General features: G+C 42.0%; 1 protein-coding gene across 1 annotated transcript; it reads right to left on the bottom strand.

Moving 5' to 3' along the window:
* Positions 1 to 1,297: 1,297 nt before the first annotated feature.
* Positions 1,298 to 20,700, bottom strand: dhtkd1 (dehydrogenase E1 and transketolase domain containing 1). The gene is made up of 17 exons (XM_017485892.3): positions 20,302 to 20,700; positions 19,847 to 19,999; positions 19,491 to 19,702; positions 17,186 to 17,380; positions 14,717 to 14,986; positions 11,735 to 11,906; positions 10,615 to 10,813; positions 10,215 to 10,527; positions 9,430 to 9,514; positions 9,104 to 9,243; positions 8,774 to 8,924; positions 7,787 to 7,893; positions 7,533 to 7,697; positions 6,917 to 6,999; positions 6,629 to 6,798; positions 5,650 to 5,735; positions 1,298 to 5,541 (listed from the first exon to the last, which is right to left on the bottom strand). Exons 1-17 carry the CDS (start codon positions 20,492 to 20,494, stop codon positions 5,440 to 5,442), a joined length of 2,796 nt encoding a protein of 931 aa, XP_017341381.1. The 5' UTR covers positions 20,495 to 20,700; the 3' UTR covers positions 1,298 to 5,439.
* Between the last annotated feature and the right edge of the window lie 666 nt (positions 20,701 to 21,366).

The following is a 21,366-nucleotide window of genomic DNA, read 5'->3' as shown; positions in this document are numbered from 1 at the left end:
TCAGGATTCCTGTCTCATTGGACTTCTGCATGCTACTTTGCTGCTCATGAGAAGTCAACACTGACGTGAGTATCAGGATTATACCTGCAGAGTATAAATGCACCAAAGACGCATTTGAACGCATTTTCAAATGCAAAAGATGCATTTGAAACAAATTTAAAGTGATGGCTCAAACCACTTCACAAGAGGTCTGAGAAGCATTTTAGCCATGTTATGCAAGTGTAAATGCAACTGTGATACACAAATGTCAAATTTGCTGTCCTGCACACACACACACACACACACACACACACACACACACACACACACACACACACACACAAAATAAATAAATCAATCAAGATTTTTGATGCAGCAACCATCTTATTTCATAAAACTAAAAATAAGGAATGACATTAGAGGTTATATGAGTAATATCACAACTGGATTTCAGTCTGTCTGACTGGAGGCACATTTAAATAAAAGTGTACTGTAAATGTATGTGGTTAAAATATTACCAGAACACAGTCTAGATAGAGGACTCATGATCAATGAAAAGATGTAAACAGGGTCCCTAGGGATCTGATCAATTAAATACATTTGAACTTCGCAATCCAAGATTCACCCTTGTTTTACTGGATAATCCCAGTGTAGACTTGTACCGTCTTAGAAATTCTGTGCTGAACCCAGGACTCTTTCACACAGTAAGACTGAACATAACCATCATTTCAACACACTTAGTTCTTTCTGTTTTTACTTTTCTACAGCTGTATACTGTAATGATTTACAATCCCAATAGCTGGTGTGTCCTACAGAAGAAGATGGGTTTCCTTTTGATTCTAGTTCCTCTCAAGGCTTCCTCCTCTTGACGTCTCGGAGAGTTTTCCCTCACCACTGTTGCTTCAGGTTTATGTATCAGGGATATAAATCTGCATCTAGATTCCTGTAAAGCTGCTTTGTGACTATTTATATTGCTAAAAGCACTTTATAGATTAAAATAAAATGAAGTTAAATTTTGAAGTTTGGTAAAAATGGTACAGAACAAAATGCTATCAACCCACCAAAGTAATGGCAAGCCAAAGGTTAGCACGCATGCAAGAGTTCTGCAAGAACTCTTTCCTTTGGCCATTGTTTTCCTTTTGTAACCCAAATCTGAACTACCAGGTATGCAAATGCTACAAGCAAGGTCACATAAAATCTTTTTTTTTTTTTTTTTTTTTGAGTGTTCAATTCCTATAAATCTGCAGTAATGGTACTCAAAGAACAGGGAAGAGGAGGTCATAAGTCAAAGTGTAGTCAATTACAGCTGAACTGCAGATTTGCTAAGAAAATGAAATACTGTAATTACAGAGTGCTTGTTCCCTGTACTGGTAGGTAAATGAATGTTAACCTACATGTCTCACAAGTAAAATATTTGAAACAAAACCCAGATTGTTCACAATTCCACTGCCAGTTTGTTTCGAACAATTTATAAATATAATACACATACTATATAATATTTATAACATAACAATTGGCTGCACCCAAAGAAATATACATTTGTATATTTCAAATATGTACATTTGTCTCTTATACTTGTTGGTGAACAGACGTTTCAGTGATCAGTCCATCTCTGCCGTTTTATTAGGCACATACATACTGTATATTATACAAAGGATAAACATCATGGCAGTGAAAATCTACATTCATTAAGAAGTGATGTAGCCCTTTCTTATGAAACACATATTATATATATGTGTGTAATATATATATATATATATATATATATATATATATATATATATATATATATATATATATATATATATATATATATATATATATATATATATCACACAGTACTGTGCAGAAGTCTTAGTCATCCTACTTTTTTTTGTACAAATTGTGTCATAGATATTTATTTTATGAATTCAGCAATATTGAGTCCATACAAAACCATTTTAGATTTCCAAACATTACTTTTCCAAAAAATAATCTTACAGATAAATATTTTGTATGTCAGCAAAGAAAGCAACATATTATGTAAGAGACCATTTTTCAAACAAAAGCATAAAGAAGGCTGCTGGGCTTTGCTGCAAAAATAAGAATCAAGTGTGACAGTCAAAGTCTCCAGAAGAACTGTGTGTCAGATTCTCCAAGACTCTCAGTAAAACATACCAGCTCATTTCTTTATAAAATTGCACAAATTGTACCTGGGACTACTATTTAAGGGGGGAAAAAGCAAAAGCGTTGTCACACCAAATACTGACTTTGTTTAGTTTATTACTGCTTACTGCATGTTATAGTAATTTTGACGCATTGGTGGGGAAAGAGCCGGAGCTTGTGGAGGAGGTGGAAAGGTACCGACTAGATATAGTTGGTCTCACCTCCACGCATAGCTCTGGAACAAAAATTCTTGATCGGGGGTGGTCTCTCTCCTACTCCGGAGTGGACCTATGTGAGCGGCCCCAGGCAGGTGTGGGGATACTCACAAGTCCCAGGCTGGGTGCCACACAGTTGGAGTTTGTCCCTGTAGACGACAGGGTCGCCTGGATGAGGCTTCGTGTCTTTGACTGCTGTCTATGCATATGCGCCAAACAGCAGCTCAGAGTATCCGGCCTTCTTGGAGAAGGTAGGTATGGTGCTCGATGGGGTGCAGCCTACCGACATTGTAGTCTTACTAGGAGACTTCAACGCACACGTAGGGAACGATGGAGATACTTGGAGGGGGAAGGGGTGATTGGGAAGAACGGCCTCTCCAATCTCAAGCTGAGCGGTGAGTTGTAATTGGACTTCTGTGCTAGTCCATAACAAACACCATGTTCAAGCCCAAGGATACTCATAAGTGTACTTGGTACCATAGCACCTTGCACCGAAGGTCAATAATTGACTTTATAGCTGGTGGCGAGTTGGATCCAACGAACAGGACGCCGACCAGATAGATCCGGGAGACACAAATGAGCAGCGAGGGTTGCTGGAAATGTCTAGCTGACGATGCTGTATCCCAACTGAGGCCAAGGACATTGAGTCTGAATAGACCTTATTCAAGACCTCAATTGTGGAGGCGGCCTCAACAAGCTGTGGCATGAAAGTGACTGGTGCCTGTCAAGGTGGCAACCCCAGGACCCACTGGTGGACACCGGCGGTGAGGGAAGCGGTCAAGTCGAAAAAGGAGGCCTTCCAAGCAATGCTTGGGCATAGGTCTCCGGAGTCGATTGAGAGGTATAGGATGGCCAAGAGGGCTGCAGCAGGGGAGGTCACCAGAGTGAAAGCTTGAATATGGGAGGAGTTTGGAGAGGCCATGGAGAATTATTATTGGATGGCTTCAAAGTTGCTATGGCAACCTATTCGGGCCTTACGAGGGGACAGCAGGACAGCACCCAAGCTGTTCTCAGCAAAAGTGGGGAAACACTGTCCACTAATGAGGAGATCTTTGAGAGGTGGAAGGAACACTTTGTGGAACTCCTCAACCTGGTGGACACACCCTCCAACAGTGATGGATAGCTCTGGCAAGATCAGCTCCATCGTTGTAGCTGAGGTTGGTGCTGTGGTCAAGGGCCTCTATGGCGGTAAAGCTGCAGGGGTAGACGAGATTCGTCTGGAGATGTTGAAAGCGCTAGCCAATGTTGGGGTGAAGTGGCTGACGCACCTCTTCAATGTTGCGTGGAAGGTGGGTTCAGTTCCACTGGATTGGCAAACTGGGGTGGTTGTCCCCATCTTCAAGAAAGGGGACCAGAGGGTGTATTCCAACTACAGAGGTATCACACTTCTCAGTCTCCCTGGTAAAGCCTATGCCAGAGTGCTGGAGATGAGAATTCTTCCCATAGTTGAACTTCGGATTCAGGAGGAACAATGTGGATTCCGTCCAGGCCGTGGAACAATGGACTTGCTCTTTGTCCATTTACAGATATTTGAGGGGGCATGGGATTATGCTAATCCAGTCTACATGTGTTTTGTGGCCTTGTAGAAGGCATATGGCCGTGTTCCACGGGTCTCGTGGGAGTTGTTGAGGGAGTATGGGGTACCGGGGCCGCTTATGCGTGCCATCCAGTCCTTTTAATACCAAAGCGAGAGCTGTGTCTGTATTCTCTGTGTTAAATTGAGCCGTTCAACATGGGTGCTGGACTCCGCCAAGGGTGTCTTGTCCTCACTCCTGTTTGTGATTTTCACGGACAGGATATCATGGCGCAGCCAAGGTAGAGACAGTATGCACTTTGGGGGTTTGGAGGTGGCATCACTGCTGTATGCAGGTGATGTTGTGCTTCTTGCCCCATCCGACTGTGATCTCCAACACACACTCGAGCATTTTGCTGCTGAGTTTGAAGTGGCTAGGATGAGGATCAGTAATCAGTCTGTGACTATGGTTCTCTCTCTGAAAATCGGTTAGAGTGGGAGCAGCTGCCTTTAGTGAAGGGATTTACGTATCTCGGGGTGTTGTTCATGAGTGATGGAAAAGGGGAGCATGAGATTGACAGGAGGATCACTACAGTATTGCGGGCACTGTGTCTGTCCGTGGTGGTGAAGCGGGAGCTGTGCCCTCAGACAAGACTCACGGTTTACACGTCAGTCTACCTCCCCATCCTCACCTATGGTCATGAATGTTGGGTAATGACCAAAAGGACGGGATTGCAAGTGCAAGCGACAGAAATGAGGCTTCTCCGCGGGGTTGCTGGACTAACCTTTAGGGACAGGGTGAGGAGTTCAGTAATCCAGGAAAACCTCGGAGTAGAGTCGCTGCTTCTCCGGATCAAGAGGAGCCAGTTCCGGTGGTTCGGGCATCAAGTAAGGATGCCACCCAGGAGGCTGCCTGTACAGCTCTACCGGGCACACCCCACAGAGCGGAGACCCCGAGGCCGACTCAGGACACACTGGAAGGATTATATCTCCCGGCTGGGCTGGGAACGCCTGGGAATCCCCTAGGAGGAGGTGGAATCTGTCGCTGGGGAAAGGGAAGTCTGGTCTGCCCTGCTTAGTATTCTGCCACCGCCACCCTCACCAGGACAAAAGGTGTAGAAAATGGATGGATGAATGTAGTACTTTTCTTTAATTTCTTTGCATGTGCCTTTCACACAGTACTGTGCGTGTGTGTGTGTGTGTAATATGTAATGATTCTACATTTATTATAAACATTTCACGTTCTCGGTATGTAAACTACAAGAAGTCATCCTCTTAACACTATATCTAAAAATTCCCCTTTTGCTCTACATCATTTGCCAGTATTCAAGAAACGACTTTTACACAGTACAGCATACATTACAGCCTTCATTGACTTTTTACTGTAGATCTGATCATCATCTTAATATCCTTAAAATATAAATTAAAACTCATTAAAAGAATGTCGACTGAAAAATGATAACAGAAAATTTGCAGGGAATAAAAATGTGGCACAGATGCTGCTTGGGAGAGGTGCTCTGTGGCAGCTGTACCGTACACCAGGTGCTGCACTGCACTGGGCAGAGTCAGGTTAGTCTTTTATGTGTATCAGGAGAAGGAGGCCGTAAGAATGGCCTCGTGCTGCTGATGGTGAAGAGTACTGATGCCCACAGCAGGGGCAGCCAGAGGAGGCCTACTGACCAATCGCAGCTAGGAAGAGAAAACAAACAAAATAGCCCATTACTTAAAACTGTCCTGAATATAGTCCAAAAGACGACACAAGTGGAATAACCAAGAGAAAAAATTGCGTATCCTCACCTTACAGGCAAGCTGTTTTTCAAAACGAGGAGACACAAAAAACCAGCATCCCATGTTCTGTGGCTCTTCTTGGCTCCAGATAAACTCTAAGTAGAAAATTGTGATAAGCTTTAAAAGTGGATTAGAAATGATCGAGCTACTGCACAAGCACAAATCCATATACTATGCATTACAGATAATGCCAGTCACACTTTTTCAGCTGGTACACTATATGGCCAAAAGTTTGTGGACACCTGAGAATCAAACCCATATGTGTGTTCCTTCTCCAAACTGTTGCCACAAACTTGGAAGGAGACAAGTGTCTAGAATGTCTCTGTATGCTGTAGCATTACAGTTTCCCTTCGCTGGAACTAAGAAGCCCAAACCTGTTCCAGCATGACGATGTGCACAAAGCAAGCTCCATGAAGACATCGTTTGCCAAGGATGGACTGGAAGAACTTGAGTACCCTACACAGAGCTCTGACATCAACCCCACTGACCACTTTTTGGGATGAACTGGAACATTGACTGCACCCCAGACCTCCTCACCTGACATCAGCCTGACCTCACTAATACTCCTGTAGCTGAACGAACACAGATCCCCACAGCCACGCTCCAAAATCTAGCCTTCCCAGAAGAGTGGAGGTTATTATAACAGCAAGTAATGCAATTAAGGTGAAACGTCACAGGTCAAGACAATTTGTGTTCATGTACGATCTGTGTTATACCAGCCAGTAACACACACCATCATGTCGTAAAATATATCAAACACTGGCTCAAACACTCCATCACGCAGTAACACATTGGTACGTCGCCATCATATGTGTCATGGATACTGTTGTTTATCATAGAAATTAACATATTACTTACAAAAAAGCAAACACAAAGACCTGTGTTTGAGGGAAACTTAAGGAAAAGGCTTTTTTTTTATATAACAGCATAATGGAATACAATATGTAAATCCTCTCATTGTTCTATTGATATCATAGCAAGACCTCACCTTTGGCATTGCTGTATCTGTGGAGCTCCTGCTGTAAGGCGTCTGTGGGGAAAGGGCAAAGCTCCTCTACTCTGATCAGTGCCGTGTTCTTACATGCCTCAGGCAGGGTCTCTCTTTGTTTTAGCAGTGCATAATAGTGCTTGCCTGAGCAAAGGAGCACTCTCTGCACACTAGTGCCACACATCAGAGAAAATGTCGAGATTATTACAGGATTACAGACAGATATGATTATTATTCAGCATTAGAGTTGAACATCAACAAAATGCGCTTCTTCATTGCACGGCTTACCTCTCAGGATTAACAGAGGTGTCGCCTATTACAGGCTTGAAAGAAGTTCCAGGTCCCATTTCCTCCAAGCTCGACACTGCCCCCTAGTGTTACACAGAATAACACAATCAAGTCAAGTGTGTTTTTATTGGCATTCCTCTTTATAGCTCGTATACACTGGAAAGAAATGTCGTTTCTCCAGGACCAGGGTGCAACACATAATACGCAAGACTTCATAGAGTGCAAATAAACAACAGTGTGAGATGAGTGCAGGACAATAACACAGAACATAGGCTGTAAACCAGTCTCTCCAGGATTTTGCGTTGTAGAAATGAATGCAAAATCAAGGAAACGCTGCAAAATACGGAGGAGCTTATGGCAGATTTTCAGCCGATTTGGGTCATGTGACGTCATCACAACATGCATTCAGCCAAAGCCCCCTAAGATTCACGCGAGTCGAACGTGAGTACAAAATCAAGCGTGTTTATGGGCTGGTAAACTATAAAGTAGGGTAGCAGTAAAACGTTTAGTCTTCCATAAAGTGTCTAATATGCTGGCATAAACTGAGCCACCAGTGAAAATAAACAGACTAAATATAAAACAGTGTGCTCAACATGCATCATGTTGGAGAACTCACAGAAAAACGCAACAGAGTTTTGGGTGAGGCCACAATGAGTGGTTTGCGGAAGTTTCGGATCATTTGTCTCCTCAACAGGTGGAAGTACTGAGCCGGAGTTGTCGGATTCACCACGGCCATATTGACTACGTCACCGTCGATGCCTTCCTCCTTACTGTCACAGAGCTGTTAGGGGAAGAAAAAGGGGCTTAATAATAACGATCAATAAAGCAGGACTTGTACTTGAACAGAATTCAGTGTAATAAACCGCTCACTTGTAAGAAACGCTCGATGCGGCAGGACGAGTGCTCGGGTCCGGCTCCGTCGTAGCCGTGTGGAAGCAGGATGACCATGCCGCTCTGCAGCAACCACTTTGCCTCACCTAGAAGAAGAAAAATCACTTTTTTACAACAGGATATACTGAAATGCGAAAACCTTGGCTGGAAATCACTAGTCTTTAATTGCTGAAGAAGTAGTAGTTATGCACTTCAGTAGAATTGTGTGTGGGCCTGGGAAAACACATATACATACACAGCAGCTCTGTAAACTAGAGGCTTGGACAAACTGAAACATTTTGCTCTTTTGCACAAGTAAGCTCCCAAAAAGCGTATTTAAAGATTTCATTCCGAATGCAGTGCAGGAGCATCACAGACATTTTGTGACGGCCAGTATCTAATTAGAAACAGAATCGATTCATCCAAGTTCTGCTTTGCTACGGCATGTGGCGATCCAACAGGAATAGCTACATGGAGAATCACAGATAGCTAGCAGGTTTTTGGTGGAATATATTTATGGCTTCCTAAATATTACGGCATATATTGCAGTCCCTCTACGATCGCAGAGATTAACACGGAAATCGAGAAAAACTCTGATGTTCGGAGGAGCTCGCGATTTTTCAAAATAACCGCAGATTTTCCGCAGGTTTGGGCCAAGACGAGTCACGTGACGTCATCACGACACGCATTCGCCCGATTCACATGCTTCGAATATGAGTACAGCTAAAAGGTCTCATTTACCAACAAACATCACTGCGAAAGACTAGCACTAAAAAAAATCCCGTACAGACTGACAGTGTGTCCAAGTATGTCTATAGGCACACAAAAAATAACCCAAAAAACAATTTTGGCCAAATTTTTCGTCCAACTTTTTTCCAGAATACAACCATGGTGACATCCGACTGGTTTTCTCAGGCTCCCGCACAGTTACAATAATAATTACTGAGATGTTGAAATTATTTTCATTATTATTATTATTATTATTACCTCCAGAGATAAAGGTGTCAAAGATGATTTGCGCTCCATTGAAGAAATCCCCGAACTGAGCTTCCCATATTGGCAGCAGTTTTGGCTGTTCAATACTCATCCCGTACTCAAAACCTAACACTGCCTCTTCAGACAGTGCACTGTTACACACCTGAAACAAAAACACACGTACAACTCATACACAATGTCCACACCACTGACGCAGTACTGAAAATACAAATAATTCACCGTTATTCATTGTAAAGTGACGAAAGGATAAACCGGGGTAAAAGGCTACTCGATCATTTAAATCACAATCAGGGTTGTTTTATCAGACTGCGCTAATCTGACCTCCAGATGGCCTTTTTGTTGAGGGTCAATGTGATTGAGAGGGATATACATGTCATTGGACTCCTGGCACACAACCATGGCATGACGCTGACTAAATGTACCACGGCCAACATCCTGGCCGCTTATCCGCACGTCGAAACCTGCATTAAAGCAAGCAGGAAGAGAAAAAAAAAAAAAAAAAAAAAAAAAAAAAAAAAAAAAACACGTTTGCATCACAAACAACCTGTAAAATCAATTAAAAAATGAAATAAAACTAATGAAAGGATTAAACCTTCACAAGAGTGTGCGTAGTTTGAAAGCCTCATTTACTGACGGAGACTGCTTACCCTGACAGAGAAGTGTGCCGAACGCCAGCGCCTCAGCAGTGGACCAGTCCAGTGCAGTTCCCGCTTCAAGTTTCTGCAGTCTCGACTGTGAAGTTCAACAGAAAAGCAGATTCAATCAATTGCCACCAAACTCCAGAGACACAAACAAATGTAGTTTTCAAACAAATATAGATTAAATCCTTATCTTTCCTATTATTATATAATAATAACAGAGTATAATAAAAGGACACTGTCATGTATGCAAATAATCGCTGTTTTATAATAGCTCTTAATAAATTTGCAGATCAGATAAACAACAGATAATTAATAAGAAGTACTGGGGAGTTTTTCATATAGCCTTTACTGTGAAGGTCCTGGTGGGACGCAGTAGCTTGGCGACTAGCACCTCCGGAGTTGGCCAAGGCCGCAGAACCACCTGATGGTTTATTTTCCCCCGGACCACCACACATATTTTAAATGATTTGGGCTTGAACCTAAAATGTCATTCCTTTCTGCAACTTCCTTCATGTGATTTGCATTTTCTTTCAAAACTATTTACAATGTTCAATGCAACAGACATGATCTTATGCCCATATACAATAAAACACAATAGAATAACAAGCGATTGCGCACAAGTTTGAAGAGTTTAAACCAATGTAATAGATTCAAATGGTAATATGTATAGATTTCTTTATGGACGTGTATCAAATGTAGCAAAAATGGCCTAAAGAAATTGGAAAAACAAAAATGGCCTAAACAAGTATGACACACAGAAGGAAATGTTAGAAGAGCTATAAAACCGCTACCTTTACATGCGTCTTCACAAGGTGACTGTGCACCTGGACCTCCTCAGGGATCTCCACTGACTTTGCTCCGACATACTGAAGCAACGGAACAGCCACGCCAGTGTCCCAGGCTGAAACTCTGTTCTGTGGCTCCATCAGATCTCCCCAGCGGCCCTGCAGGTTGGTGGGTGGGGGGCTATAGAAGGTCATGTTGGCCAGACGATCACTGAGCAAGGAGTAGTAGGCTGTTTTAATCTGACTGCGTTCTTCCTCAGTCATCAATCCCTCAGAGATCAGCTGGTCAGCGTAGGAATCAGGGACGCTCTTCCTTGAGCTACCAAATGGAGGATACCAGTTAGCAGATCATTATAATGTATTCGTGGCCCAAATAACTGAAGTCAGGACAGAGTGAGAAGCTCACCGGATGATTTTGTACATGGCAGGGTTTGTGAAAAATGGCTCGTCCAGTTCGTTGTGACCCCACTGCCGGTAACACAGCAGCTCCACTATAACGTCTTTCCTGAAGCGTCTTTGATACTCCACAGCTAACCGTGTGGCTCTGAGAACGTCTTCAGCATCATCGCCGTTTACATGGATCACAGCACAACCCACCATTTTACCTGAAAGAAACACCAAAGCAGGCTTATAGCATGCAGTCATCAGTGTGTAACCCATGTCTCACGAGTGTGTGGTACAGTAGAGTACAAGCAAAGCTAAATCCTAAGAATAACAATAATAATAATAATAATAATAATAATAATAATAATAATAATAATAATAATAATAATAATTCCTTAGCTTTATATAGCTCTTTTCTAGGCACTCAAAGCGCTTTTACATTGTATGGGGAGGGAATCTCCTCAACCACCACTGGTGTGTAGCATCCACCTGGATGATACACACAGCCAGCCATAGTGCGCCAGAACACCCACCACACACCAGCTATTGGTAGAGAGGAGAGGAGAGTGATGGAGCCAATTAAAGAATGGTGATTATTAGGGGGCCGTGATAGATAAGGGCAAATGGGGGAATTTTAATAACCACAGGGAGTCAGGACCTCGGATTAACGTCTCATCCGAAAGAGTGTATTAAATGTATTCTATTATTAGTGTAATAAAGTGCTTTGTTGTTGTTGTTTTTTAACACTTTCACTCCATTACCAATGGCTGAGATTCAATCCGATGCTTGACTACTACATTCAGTACATTCACTACCCTGCAAGTTACACCTTTTAATTTTAGGAGTTACTAAACACAAATAATCATAATCATAATCATATAAACGAAACTAAAACTACACAAAAGCCAATCCAGATATATTTCATGTGTAAATTCATACCCGGCTCTTACATACTAGCACATTTGACATGAATCGATTTACTTCTTGCTGCTTATTTCTTTAACCCAAGTCGATTCTGGGATGCTTTCTGTTTATTTCCCACATAGTACTCACTAAAGAATTTGTACTTCTTTTCACAACTGACATACATTTTTCTTCAAATCGACTGCACTACACATCATAGAGTTGGTCCTCAAACATACCAATATCACTGCAGTACAAGGACGAGCGGGCTCTCTCAGAGGGAGTGGTATAGCCCACTTGATTGTTCACAATAAGATGGATGCTTCCACCAACTCTGAAGTGAGGGAGATTTGACAGGGTGAATGTTTCTGGCACAATTCCTTGCCCTGAGAATGAGGCATCACCGTGAACCTGAAGACATAACAAGAGATAACAGAATTAGGGCTGCAAAATTTCATTTATTTAAAATAAAATCCACAAACTGAGTGTTACAAATATAAACTTCAGACTAAAACTTTACACAACTGTTTGTCCAGTTATATAAGACCAATACACACACACACACACACACACACACACACACACACACACCAGAATATACATTATTCATTTAGGACTGCAGTTTAATTCAGTGCTTTTTGTGCATCCATAAACAATAATGCATAAATATTTATATAATATAAACTAATATATAAGTTTATTTTATATAATAATATTTATGCATTACTTTTTATAAAAAATAACGTTGACAAACAGTAACTGAAGAAAGTCATTGTCGGTGACGTTGGGTATCTGCTAAAGCTAGCGGGGTCACATTAAGTGCGTTTGACGTCATGCGCCATCGACTAGGAAGCGGCTTATACTTCCGGTTAGTAAAAGAAACCACTAATGTTCCTTTGGAGATGATATTACCTTTCTAATATTCATACACTAAACGGCAGAGTACATAGTGCAAGTGTGCTGTACGTCATTTGGGACATGACTTTAGTATTTGCTCTTCGAAGCGTGTTTTTGGAACAGAAGTAACGTAATGAGTAAATCTCCCTCGTGCCGCACGCAGACCGACTAATCGATAATGAGATTCGTCGACAACGATTTTCATAATCGATTATTATCGATTAGTTTTTGCAGCTCTAAACAGAGCATTCATTAAGTGGGGATTTGACCTAAAACATACACTGCACACCGTTTAGCTTACATAGTCAAAGCCAAACGTTTACATACACCCAGGCTAAAGATATTCAATCGCCATTTTTTCACAACGAGTAACGGCTTTATCCTTGTCAGTGTCACAGAGGTTTCCGTTATTCATTTGTTTACAAGCAGACAAACAGAACTACCCAAGTTAGTCAGAAAATATTGTGGGCAAATGTAAACAATATTAACTGCTAAAGCAGGTGGGATTGGAGAGAATTCCTTTAGGAGTGGGCGGAAATGGGATTTGAAAAAAAAATACACATCTACCTCTTAGAAAAGAATAATCACTATGGTTTGTGTCTGTGTATTAAGGACTTAACCAGCTATCTAGCCTGCCACATTTTATTACGTTATGTTAGCTACCATTTTTAAAACTTAGTCAATTAGGTTTCTGGGCAACCAAAACATGGGGCTGGGTTAGCACGTTACAGCTTACACTGTGTGTGTCAAGTCTTCCTGCTTTTGATTCACATCGAGGGTATAGGACGTCGATCCCAGAAAGAGTTGATTCCCTGATAATACAAATACATTTACATTTATGGCATTTAGCAGACACCCTTGTCCAGAGTGACTTACATTTTATTTCATTCATACATCTGAGCAGTTGAGGGTTAAGGGTCTTGCTCAAGGGCCCAACGTAGGCAGCTTGGTAGTAATCAGTAGATCACCATCTTAACCACTGAGCTAACACTTTAACATTTTGGAGCGAGCAAGCAAAATGCATTCAGCATCTGAGTGTTTCAGAGACGGACAGTGGAAACACAGGCAAGTCCCTCTTCCAGCAACTGAGAGCAATGCTCAATGAAATATATGAGAGAGAGTCAAATGAAAACCTCCCCCCCTTCTCAAATTTTGCATTGTTTATTGTAAACAGGTGTCACAAATGTGAATCATGTTTCTACATTAACTCCATTTCGTTCAATGCACGTGGTCTAGCACTTAACAAGTGTCCAGATTCCTCTATTTAAAAAAAATAAATAAAAAATCGTCCTGCTGTGTGTGCACCATCTGTTGTACTTCTTCATCCAACAGGAAGGTCTTTCCACCCAGTGCCTCCTTTCGTGGTCCAAAAACAGGATGTTGCTGATGATTCATGTACATCTGTGTAGAGTCTGTTTCTCGAATTTACGTTGCACTTTTAAGCTTTTCATTTGACTCACCCTTGTAGGTGCAAAAAGTCGTGCAGAGACAGTAAATAAATAAATAAAACCCTACGGAATATGTTATTTTGGGTAAACTGGTCGATCTAAGCGCATGAGGATATTCTCATGCAATAACAGACTGTCAGAAAAATATCAGTAATACTGCATGCCAGTTAAGGACTTGTTATATTTTTATAGTATTTAAAAAAACAACAACACAATACTAATACTAACAATACTAATAATACTAACAGATCATCAAAATACTCATTAGTTACAGCTCTAGTATCCAGGCAGGTTTTCTTCCACATACAAGCTCAGTTATTATCCATCCATCCATCTTCTATACCGCTTTATCCTTTTCAGGGTCACGGGGAAACCTGGAGCCTATCCCAGGGCGCATCGGGCACGAGGCGGGGTACACCCTGGACAGGGTGCCAATCCATCGCAGGGCACAATCACACACACACTCTCACACCCATTCATACACTACGGACACTTTGGACTCGCCAATCAGCCTACCATGCATGTCTTTGGACTGGGGGAGGAAACCGGAGTACCCGGGGAGAACACGCAAACTCGGCACACACAGGGCCACGGCGGGAATCAAACCCCCAACCCTGGAGGTGTGAGGCGAACGTGCTAACCTTATTACATATTTTGTTGCAAGCTGAAACATCCCTTGACCTTATGAGCAGCGCCTTAGAGATCAGTCCATCTAAAATCCATAATATCTGGTGATTCCATACCATTTGGAATCATTTCTGCCAATATGTTACCTTTTTGTTCCTGCAGCTACAAACTGAGCTAAATTCATCGAAAATTTTAAAAACGCAAGGTGATGCCGCGACACAAGCCTTTATACAAAAGCTTCAATGGTACCTGCAAACAGATGACTTTGTCTCCAGGCCTAGCTTGGCTGTCGTTAGAATAATCCCCATCCTGTTTGACTTGTTGTCGGCCACGCGTTTTCCCCTGAGCCACCGGGTTAATGGCCTCCAAATGGGATGGGTTGGGTAGCATGGTCACGTGGAGGGGGTGGTCAGTGCCCATTTCCAGGTCCACAGAAGAGGTGAGGTGAGAGAGGACATCTCCGATGGCGGGAGAGTTCTCGGGAAATTCGCTGAGACCTCTCATTTTACGAAACATCAACTAGAGTAAAAAAAGAAAGAAAAGAAAGAAAGAAAGAAAGAAAAGTGGAGAATGCAAATGAGCCGGTGTTGGAAGTGACTCACAGGAGTAGAATATTATCTATCAATAAAGGGCACAAAACCGTGATCTGCTTCATTATTCGATTTCTGAAAACACGGCATAAAAAAGTGTAAAAGGGCTTACACACACACACACACACGCACACACGCACACACGCACACACGCACACACGCACACACGCACACACACATATCCTGCAGTATGATATTTTCACGAAATTTTCATGTAAAAACAATGTAAATATTAAACCTCACCATAACCAGGCAATGACACAGCTTTGAATATTTGGCCCACATTATATTTTGACTGGTTACTGACTTATGTAGAATATGATAGTCTTCATCTTCAATTCTTGCTTTTACGTGCTCTATCCTGCTATCAGGCCTCACATGAACAGGCGATTCGTTCATTTTCTATGCACTGTTTCACAACCATACGTTTCTAAAACCTTTCCCTTGGTTATTTCAAGGCTTTCAAGACCATTGGAGGCTAAATGTTATACAAATTACACCAATACAGCATCAGCATTATCAACCTCATCAGAATCGGTGTACGGGGAAAAACAAACAAACACGGGTTTAAAACAAGCCATTAACTAGAACACTGACAAGCCCTCAACAGGAAAGTTTGTTAAAGCCCTGAAAGATGTTACATTATCTCATAAAAGTGAGTACACCGCTCACATTTTTGTAAATATTTGATGATATCTTTTCATGTGACAGCACTGAAGAAATGACACTTTGCTACAATGTAAAGTAGTGAGTGTACAGCTTGTGTAACAGTGTAAATTTGCCGTACTTTCAAAATAACTCAACACACAGACATTAATGTCTAAACCGCTGGCAACAAAAGTGAGTACAATTTAGTTACAACAAAGAAGATAATGTTCTCTGAGCATTTACTGATAACAGATTCAGGAACGTGCTTTTTTTTTTTTTTAAATTAAAAAAAAAAATGCTGAGCTGGACTTCTGGTCTGGAGTCAAAATTTAAAAATCCATCGTTCTGTCAGGTTCTGTGTCATTTCTAAATATCCACTAAGATACCTCCAAATCACCACAAGTAGCCTAGGTGTTCTTTATTTCTCTTCATATTTCACAATATATTGCTGCCAGTCTATTGTTTGCTTCTGTTGTTAAAAGTGTAGTAAGAAATTCGATTTCTGGCTTGTGTGAAACAGAAGAACACAGCTAGGGTTAGATAATATAGCTGGCTCAGACCAACCAACCAATGAGGAATTTGTGAAATCTGCTTAAAAGATGTTTTACATGCCAATGACCCCCCCCCCCCCCCCCCCATTTTATTTTACACATCCAATCTTCTTCCTGCTGAAATAAGTTGAGAGACGTTTTGTACTTTATTATATCATCTCCCCGAGTAAAACTAATCCAGCTTGAATAGGGTTCGTTTTTTAAAATAGACTTTCCTTTTGTTTTTGTAGTCATAGTGATAAGCTGAACCGAGGCGTATCACTCTTTCATCATAATGTTTTGTTATGGGCCTCTAATCTCCTCCTGGGTTCGGTGAGCATGTTGACAGACTTTGCCCGCTGTGCATGCCGGCATGCTAACTCATCGAATTCACAACGAGTCGCAAACTTTCTCTACAGGACTAGGGTGTTTCACTGCTCTGCAACTGTGCTTACCAGGCATGTACTGTTTCACATATAAAACCATTTCCGGAGCAACATTTAACTTGGATTAAAACGGTTTCTTTAATACCTCTGATGGATCTTATTACACTTATTACACTTCAGGAAAAGAACAGTGAATTACCCGTGCATGTATATTTATACGTAGCTACACTGGAACTAGACAAAATGGGCCTGATACACCCAGGATGTTCTACAGCTTTTCTGGTCTCCAACATCACCATTATTATAAAACATTCTGTAACTACTCCCAGGAAAGAAACCGACAGAGCATTCAAACAAAAGTCCTCGCTGTTCCCATTTAAATGTAAAAACATTCCCGATTTACATATCCATGAGGCACTACTTTTACTAAGGTTTTAGCACCGTTACGTTTTTGCTGTCATGGAGCTCAACGGATCCTGTGTGTGGATGAACGGACAAGGACAGTGAGATATAGAACGAACGGTTAAAACATTCACATCCCTTCCTTCCACTGTTTTTACTCACCTCGGGTGGGAAACGCAGAAGTCCAGTAAGCAAGTTAAGGCGTCCACGGTGAGGCATTCCCATTACAACATCTCTTACGCCACCCTTTGCTGCTGAACGAAAAAGCTCAAAGAAAAATCCCATCATGCTCTCTGCTCCCTCTCCTCCGTACCGCTTCACTGTGGCAAACTTGGTGCCTAGAAAGTGGTCAAATTCCTATAATGACAAAAAAACAACAACGACAGAGTTGCAGTTTTTCATTTCACATCAATGCTATAATCAATCTCATATTTAACCATCCTTTTGAGACTTGATTTTCCAAATCAAACAACAGTGCCGGCGTTTCCTTTCTGACTAGAATAACACTAAACGCACCAATATGAGACAGGCAGGATCTCACAATGCAGAAAAATCCCCGATAGAAACGGTTCCATGGCCGCTGATTACATGGTCAATGCTCGTTTCTGATTGGCTGGCAGGTGTCATAACAGATCTGTTATGCTCATGAACAAAACATGTACAAGGCCTCCGTTTTGGTAAACAGCCATGATATAAGCAAGATAAGAAGTGTTCTATACTACTGCATCCAGCTGATATCAGCAAGCCCTGGCACGTTCTCTTTTATTTATATCCCAATGCCAGACTTACTACACATGCCAAATTGCCTTTAGTAATACACCTATAAAATATAAAAGTATGTCCAGCATTGATTTCGACTAGTCCTTAGTCATTCAATTCATTTTAGGGGTTGGGGTACAGACAGGACGTAGTGTGTGACCAATGTGTGTGAGACACTTATCAGCTACCCTGGGAACACAGGACTCAAGGCAGGAATACATTCTGGTTGGGATGCCAGTCTATCACAGGGCATCATACACACAGATATCGAGTGACCAATCCACCTACTGGCAGGTTTAATACATGGCATTAGGAAACCGGAGAACCCAGAGGAAACTCACATGGACACGTGGAGAACATGCACTGAAACTTCACGCACACAATAACTCCAGTTCAGGATTGACTTTATTTTGAGTAGTAAAATCTCCCCCTAAGGACCAAGAGGTGGTTACCCGAAGATGGCACACATGTCTGTGTCAATGTACGTCAAATTACACCAGTTTCACTGGGGAAAGTCAACCACGTGTGTCCTTGTAATTGTGATACATCTGTGTACTCTCAAATTATTCATTGAGGTCAAAACACAAGTCATGCATCCTAAATGCAAGCGTGGCCTGTCTGGATATCTGCAGTGAAACATAATACCAAACAGCTTACTATGCTCCACTACAAAGGCGTTTGAAAGCCTGTATTCACACTCTATTAGTGCACATACAGCATGTTTTCGAGTACAGAATTCAGCCTTTAGTATAATTTGCACCTGGCAAACTACTGTTTAAAGGAACAACTCGTTCGTAAATCTGAGTACTGTTTGACACAATGTCTGTTTCCATCTACCCAACCAACACGGAGACTGAAGAGTACAGCGTTCACCACAAAAGCTTTCCACACTTCCCTTCAAGCCTGCATTAGATCGGTGGAACGAGATACAACACGTTCTCCGAGCGGTCACCTCCGTGATCAGCACATTGTGATAAATCTAAAGGGAAGCTGAATAGAGCTATAATTATAGAGCTAAACAATACTACACTAATACTAGTGCTATCATTAGCAGTATATCTAGCTGGTAAAAACGAGCAATATGTTAAACGCTAACACAAACTAATCGGTGTACGAATGAGTTGATGGAACATTAGTAAGAAAAGTTTTATAGTAGAGGCTTCGATAGCATAAAGGGTCCATATTTCATTATGAATTGCGGAGGAGCGAATGAAGCAGCCAAAATTACATTTATAATACATTTATTTTCATATAGATTTTTTTTTCACGGCAGGCACAGCGGCTTAGTGGTTTAGCATGTCTGCCTCGCGTGTCCAGGGTTGGGGGGGTTCAAATTCCACCTCCACAATGTGTGCATGAAGTTTGCATGTCCTCCTCGTGCTTCGGTTCAGGAGGTTTCCTCCTCCCAGTCCAACGACATGCACTGAATTTCCAAATTGTCCGTTGTGTGTGAATGTGTGCGATTGTGCCCTGCGATGGGTTGCCACGCCATTCAGGGTGTCCCCCAGCTTATGCCCCAAGTTCCTTGGATAGGCTCCAAGCTCTGTCTCCAGTATAAGTGGTATGGAAAATGGATGGATTGTTTACCGTGAACAAATCTCCCTTGTTCTAATAAAATACACCAATTATAGGTTGCATGAATTGCGTCTACAAATCAGATAATTTCATCTTGGCTTTACAAGACTACGTGCCGTATTGGCATGTCTACCTGTGATTCCAGCATGAGTTTCGCCAGCTGCCTCCTCTCTTCAGCAGTGAAGCTCTCCTTCTTGAGCTCCTCAAAGCGATCCGTGAGCCACACGCTCTCCTCCAGACTCTGCAGCTGACTGGTCTCCACAGAGACCCTCCCGCAATAGGTGTCCTCCAAGTACGCAACCACCTCCTCCGTCCTGGCCTCCACTTTCCCAAAGTGCCTCAAACCTGCAGGAGGAACCATAAACCCAAGGCACACATTGACGCAAGAGCGCAACGCCAAGCTACGGTTATCAGGAATATTTTGCGACCTCGAGCTTTACATGACACGATCAGCACAAACAACTAAGTGAACGACAAAACGGTGCGTACCAGATGTTCTAAGGGTTCCTGGGAGGCTGCCATTGAGGATGCTGATCTCTGGTACTTTGTCCAGAAGAGGTGCATTGGGCATTAAAGGGTTAATTTTAGCAGCTTTGTGCCCATGTGTGCGATAGGCCTCCACCAACCGAGCCAGGCCATGGTCTGTTTACACAAAGCAAGTGCACAAACTAACATTAACTGTAAACAAGCTGTAAAGTCAGACATGCCATAATTATTTTCGAGAAGCACGTGATTACATCACACACTGACACTTATGTCATAATACAGAGCATATTAATAATAATAATAATAATAATAATAATAATAATAATAAAATGCATGCACAGTAAACAGCAGCTACATAAGATAATGTGCCTAATATGATCTAATATGATTAATGCTCGTTGGCATCTCGCATTGTTTGATGTCAGTGTGTAAATAAGTAAAGAGTAAGCCACCCTGACCTTGATTGAGACAGGAGTGTGTGTTCAGCAGCGCGTGCAGCTCTGCGTCCGGGTCCTCCGAGTTTCCTCTCCGCGGTCTGTACCCAAAAACTCCTCTCTCCGTGTGGTAGGAAGCTACTAACGGCGCCCTCGACACCGCCAACGAATATCTACTAACCTTATGTAAACTCTTTAGCATAACACCGGCAGACATTTTGACATGGAGTCCTTCAAAACAACGCGATACTGAGCCGTTTAAAGTCTGTACACGCTATAGGAAGCGGCCATAGGCATGAACGAGGGGCGGTGACAGATTCCTCGACTCCTATTGGCTGCATGAAGAGGGCAAATTTGGTAAGTCGTTGCTGATTGGATCACGGACTCACCTGATCAACCAATGGTCCATTCATGTCGGAAGCAAGCAATGGTATAGCAAGGTATTGGGGTGACATTTGACTAATTAAGCCTCGGGTAAAAGATACACTATACGGACAAAATTATGTGGGCCCCCTTACAGTACCATCCATGCTGAAAAACAACAACAACAACAAACAATAGAAACCCTCATAGAATTTATTTTAATGGCTATAATGGGAATTCTATTGGTTTTAATGGAAACCAATACATTTAATGATCCCTGTGGGTCTCTACTGGTAATTTGTTGCCTTCTACTGGTGGCATGTTATAGTCTAGTGGATACCATTAAGGACCAATAATGGTTAGCTGATGGTTTGTAATGGTATTTGTAGTGGAAACCATTAGACTTGCGGATGTCGTGGTTTCTAATGTCATGGTTTCTGTTGTTTTTTGTTTTGTTTTGTTTTCTTCAGCAGGGATCACAGAAATAAATGGCTGGGATACACTCCCCAAAATGTTGGAGGCACAATATTGTCTAGAACAGTGGTTAACAACCTTCTTCCTCGAGATCTACCTTCCTGCAGGTTTCATGTCCAACCAAAATCGAACACACCTGTTTTAGTTGATCAAGAGCTTCTTATAGCAGTGATTAGATGGTCGGGTGGGCACGATTATGGTTGGAGCTAAAGTCTTCAGGAAGGTAGAGCTCCAGGAACACGGTTGGTGACC

The sequence above is a fragment of the Ictalurus punctatus genome, chromosome 14, assembly GCF_001660625.3.
Source record: "Ictalurus punctatus breed USDA103 chromosome 14, Coco_2.0, whole genome shotgun sequence".
In the NCBI taxonomy this organism is placed as follows: domain Eukaryota; kingdom Metazoa; phylum Chordata; class Actinopteri; order Siluriformes; family Ictaluridae; genus Ictalurus; species Ictalurus punctatus.
Note: the sequence above shows the minus strand (reverse complement) of the source record. Positions and strands in the feature narration are given on the sequence as shown.

Excerpts from the sequence above, each read along its gene's own strand:
- dhtkd1 (XM_017485892.3), bottom strand. The coding sequence starts at position 20,494 with ATGTCTGCCGGTGTTATGCTAAAGAGTTTACATAAGGTTAGTAGATAT. Across the intron at positions 9,244-9,429 it reads CGGCACACTTCTCTGTCAGG|GTTTCGACGTGCGGATAAGC; the intron begins GTAAGCAGTCTC and ends GCTTTAATGCAG. Across the intron at positions 6,799-6,916 it reads ACCTCTGTTAATCCTGAGAG|TGTGCAGAGAGTGCTCCTTT; the intron begins GTAAGCCGTGCA and ends GTGTGGCACTAG.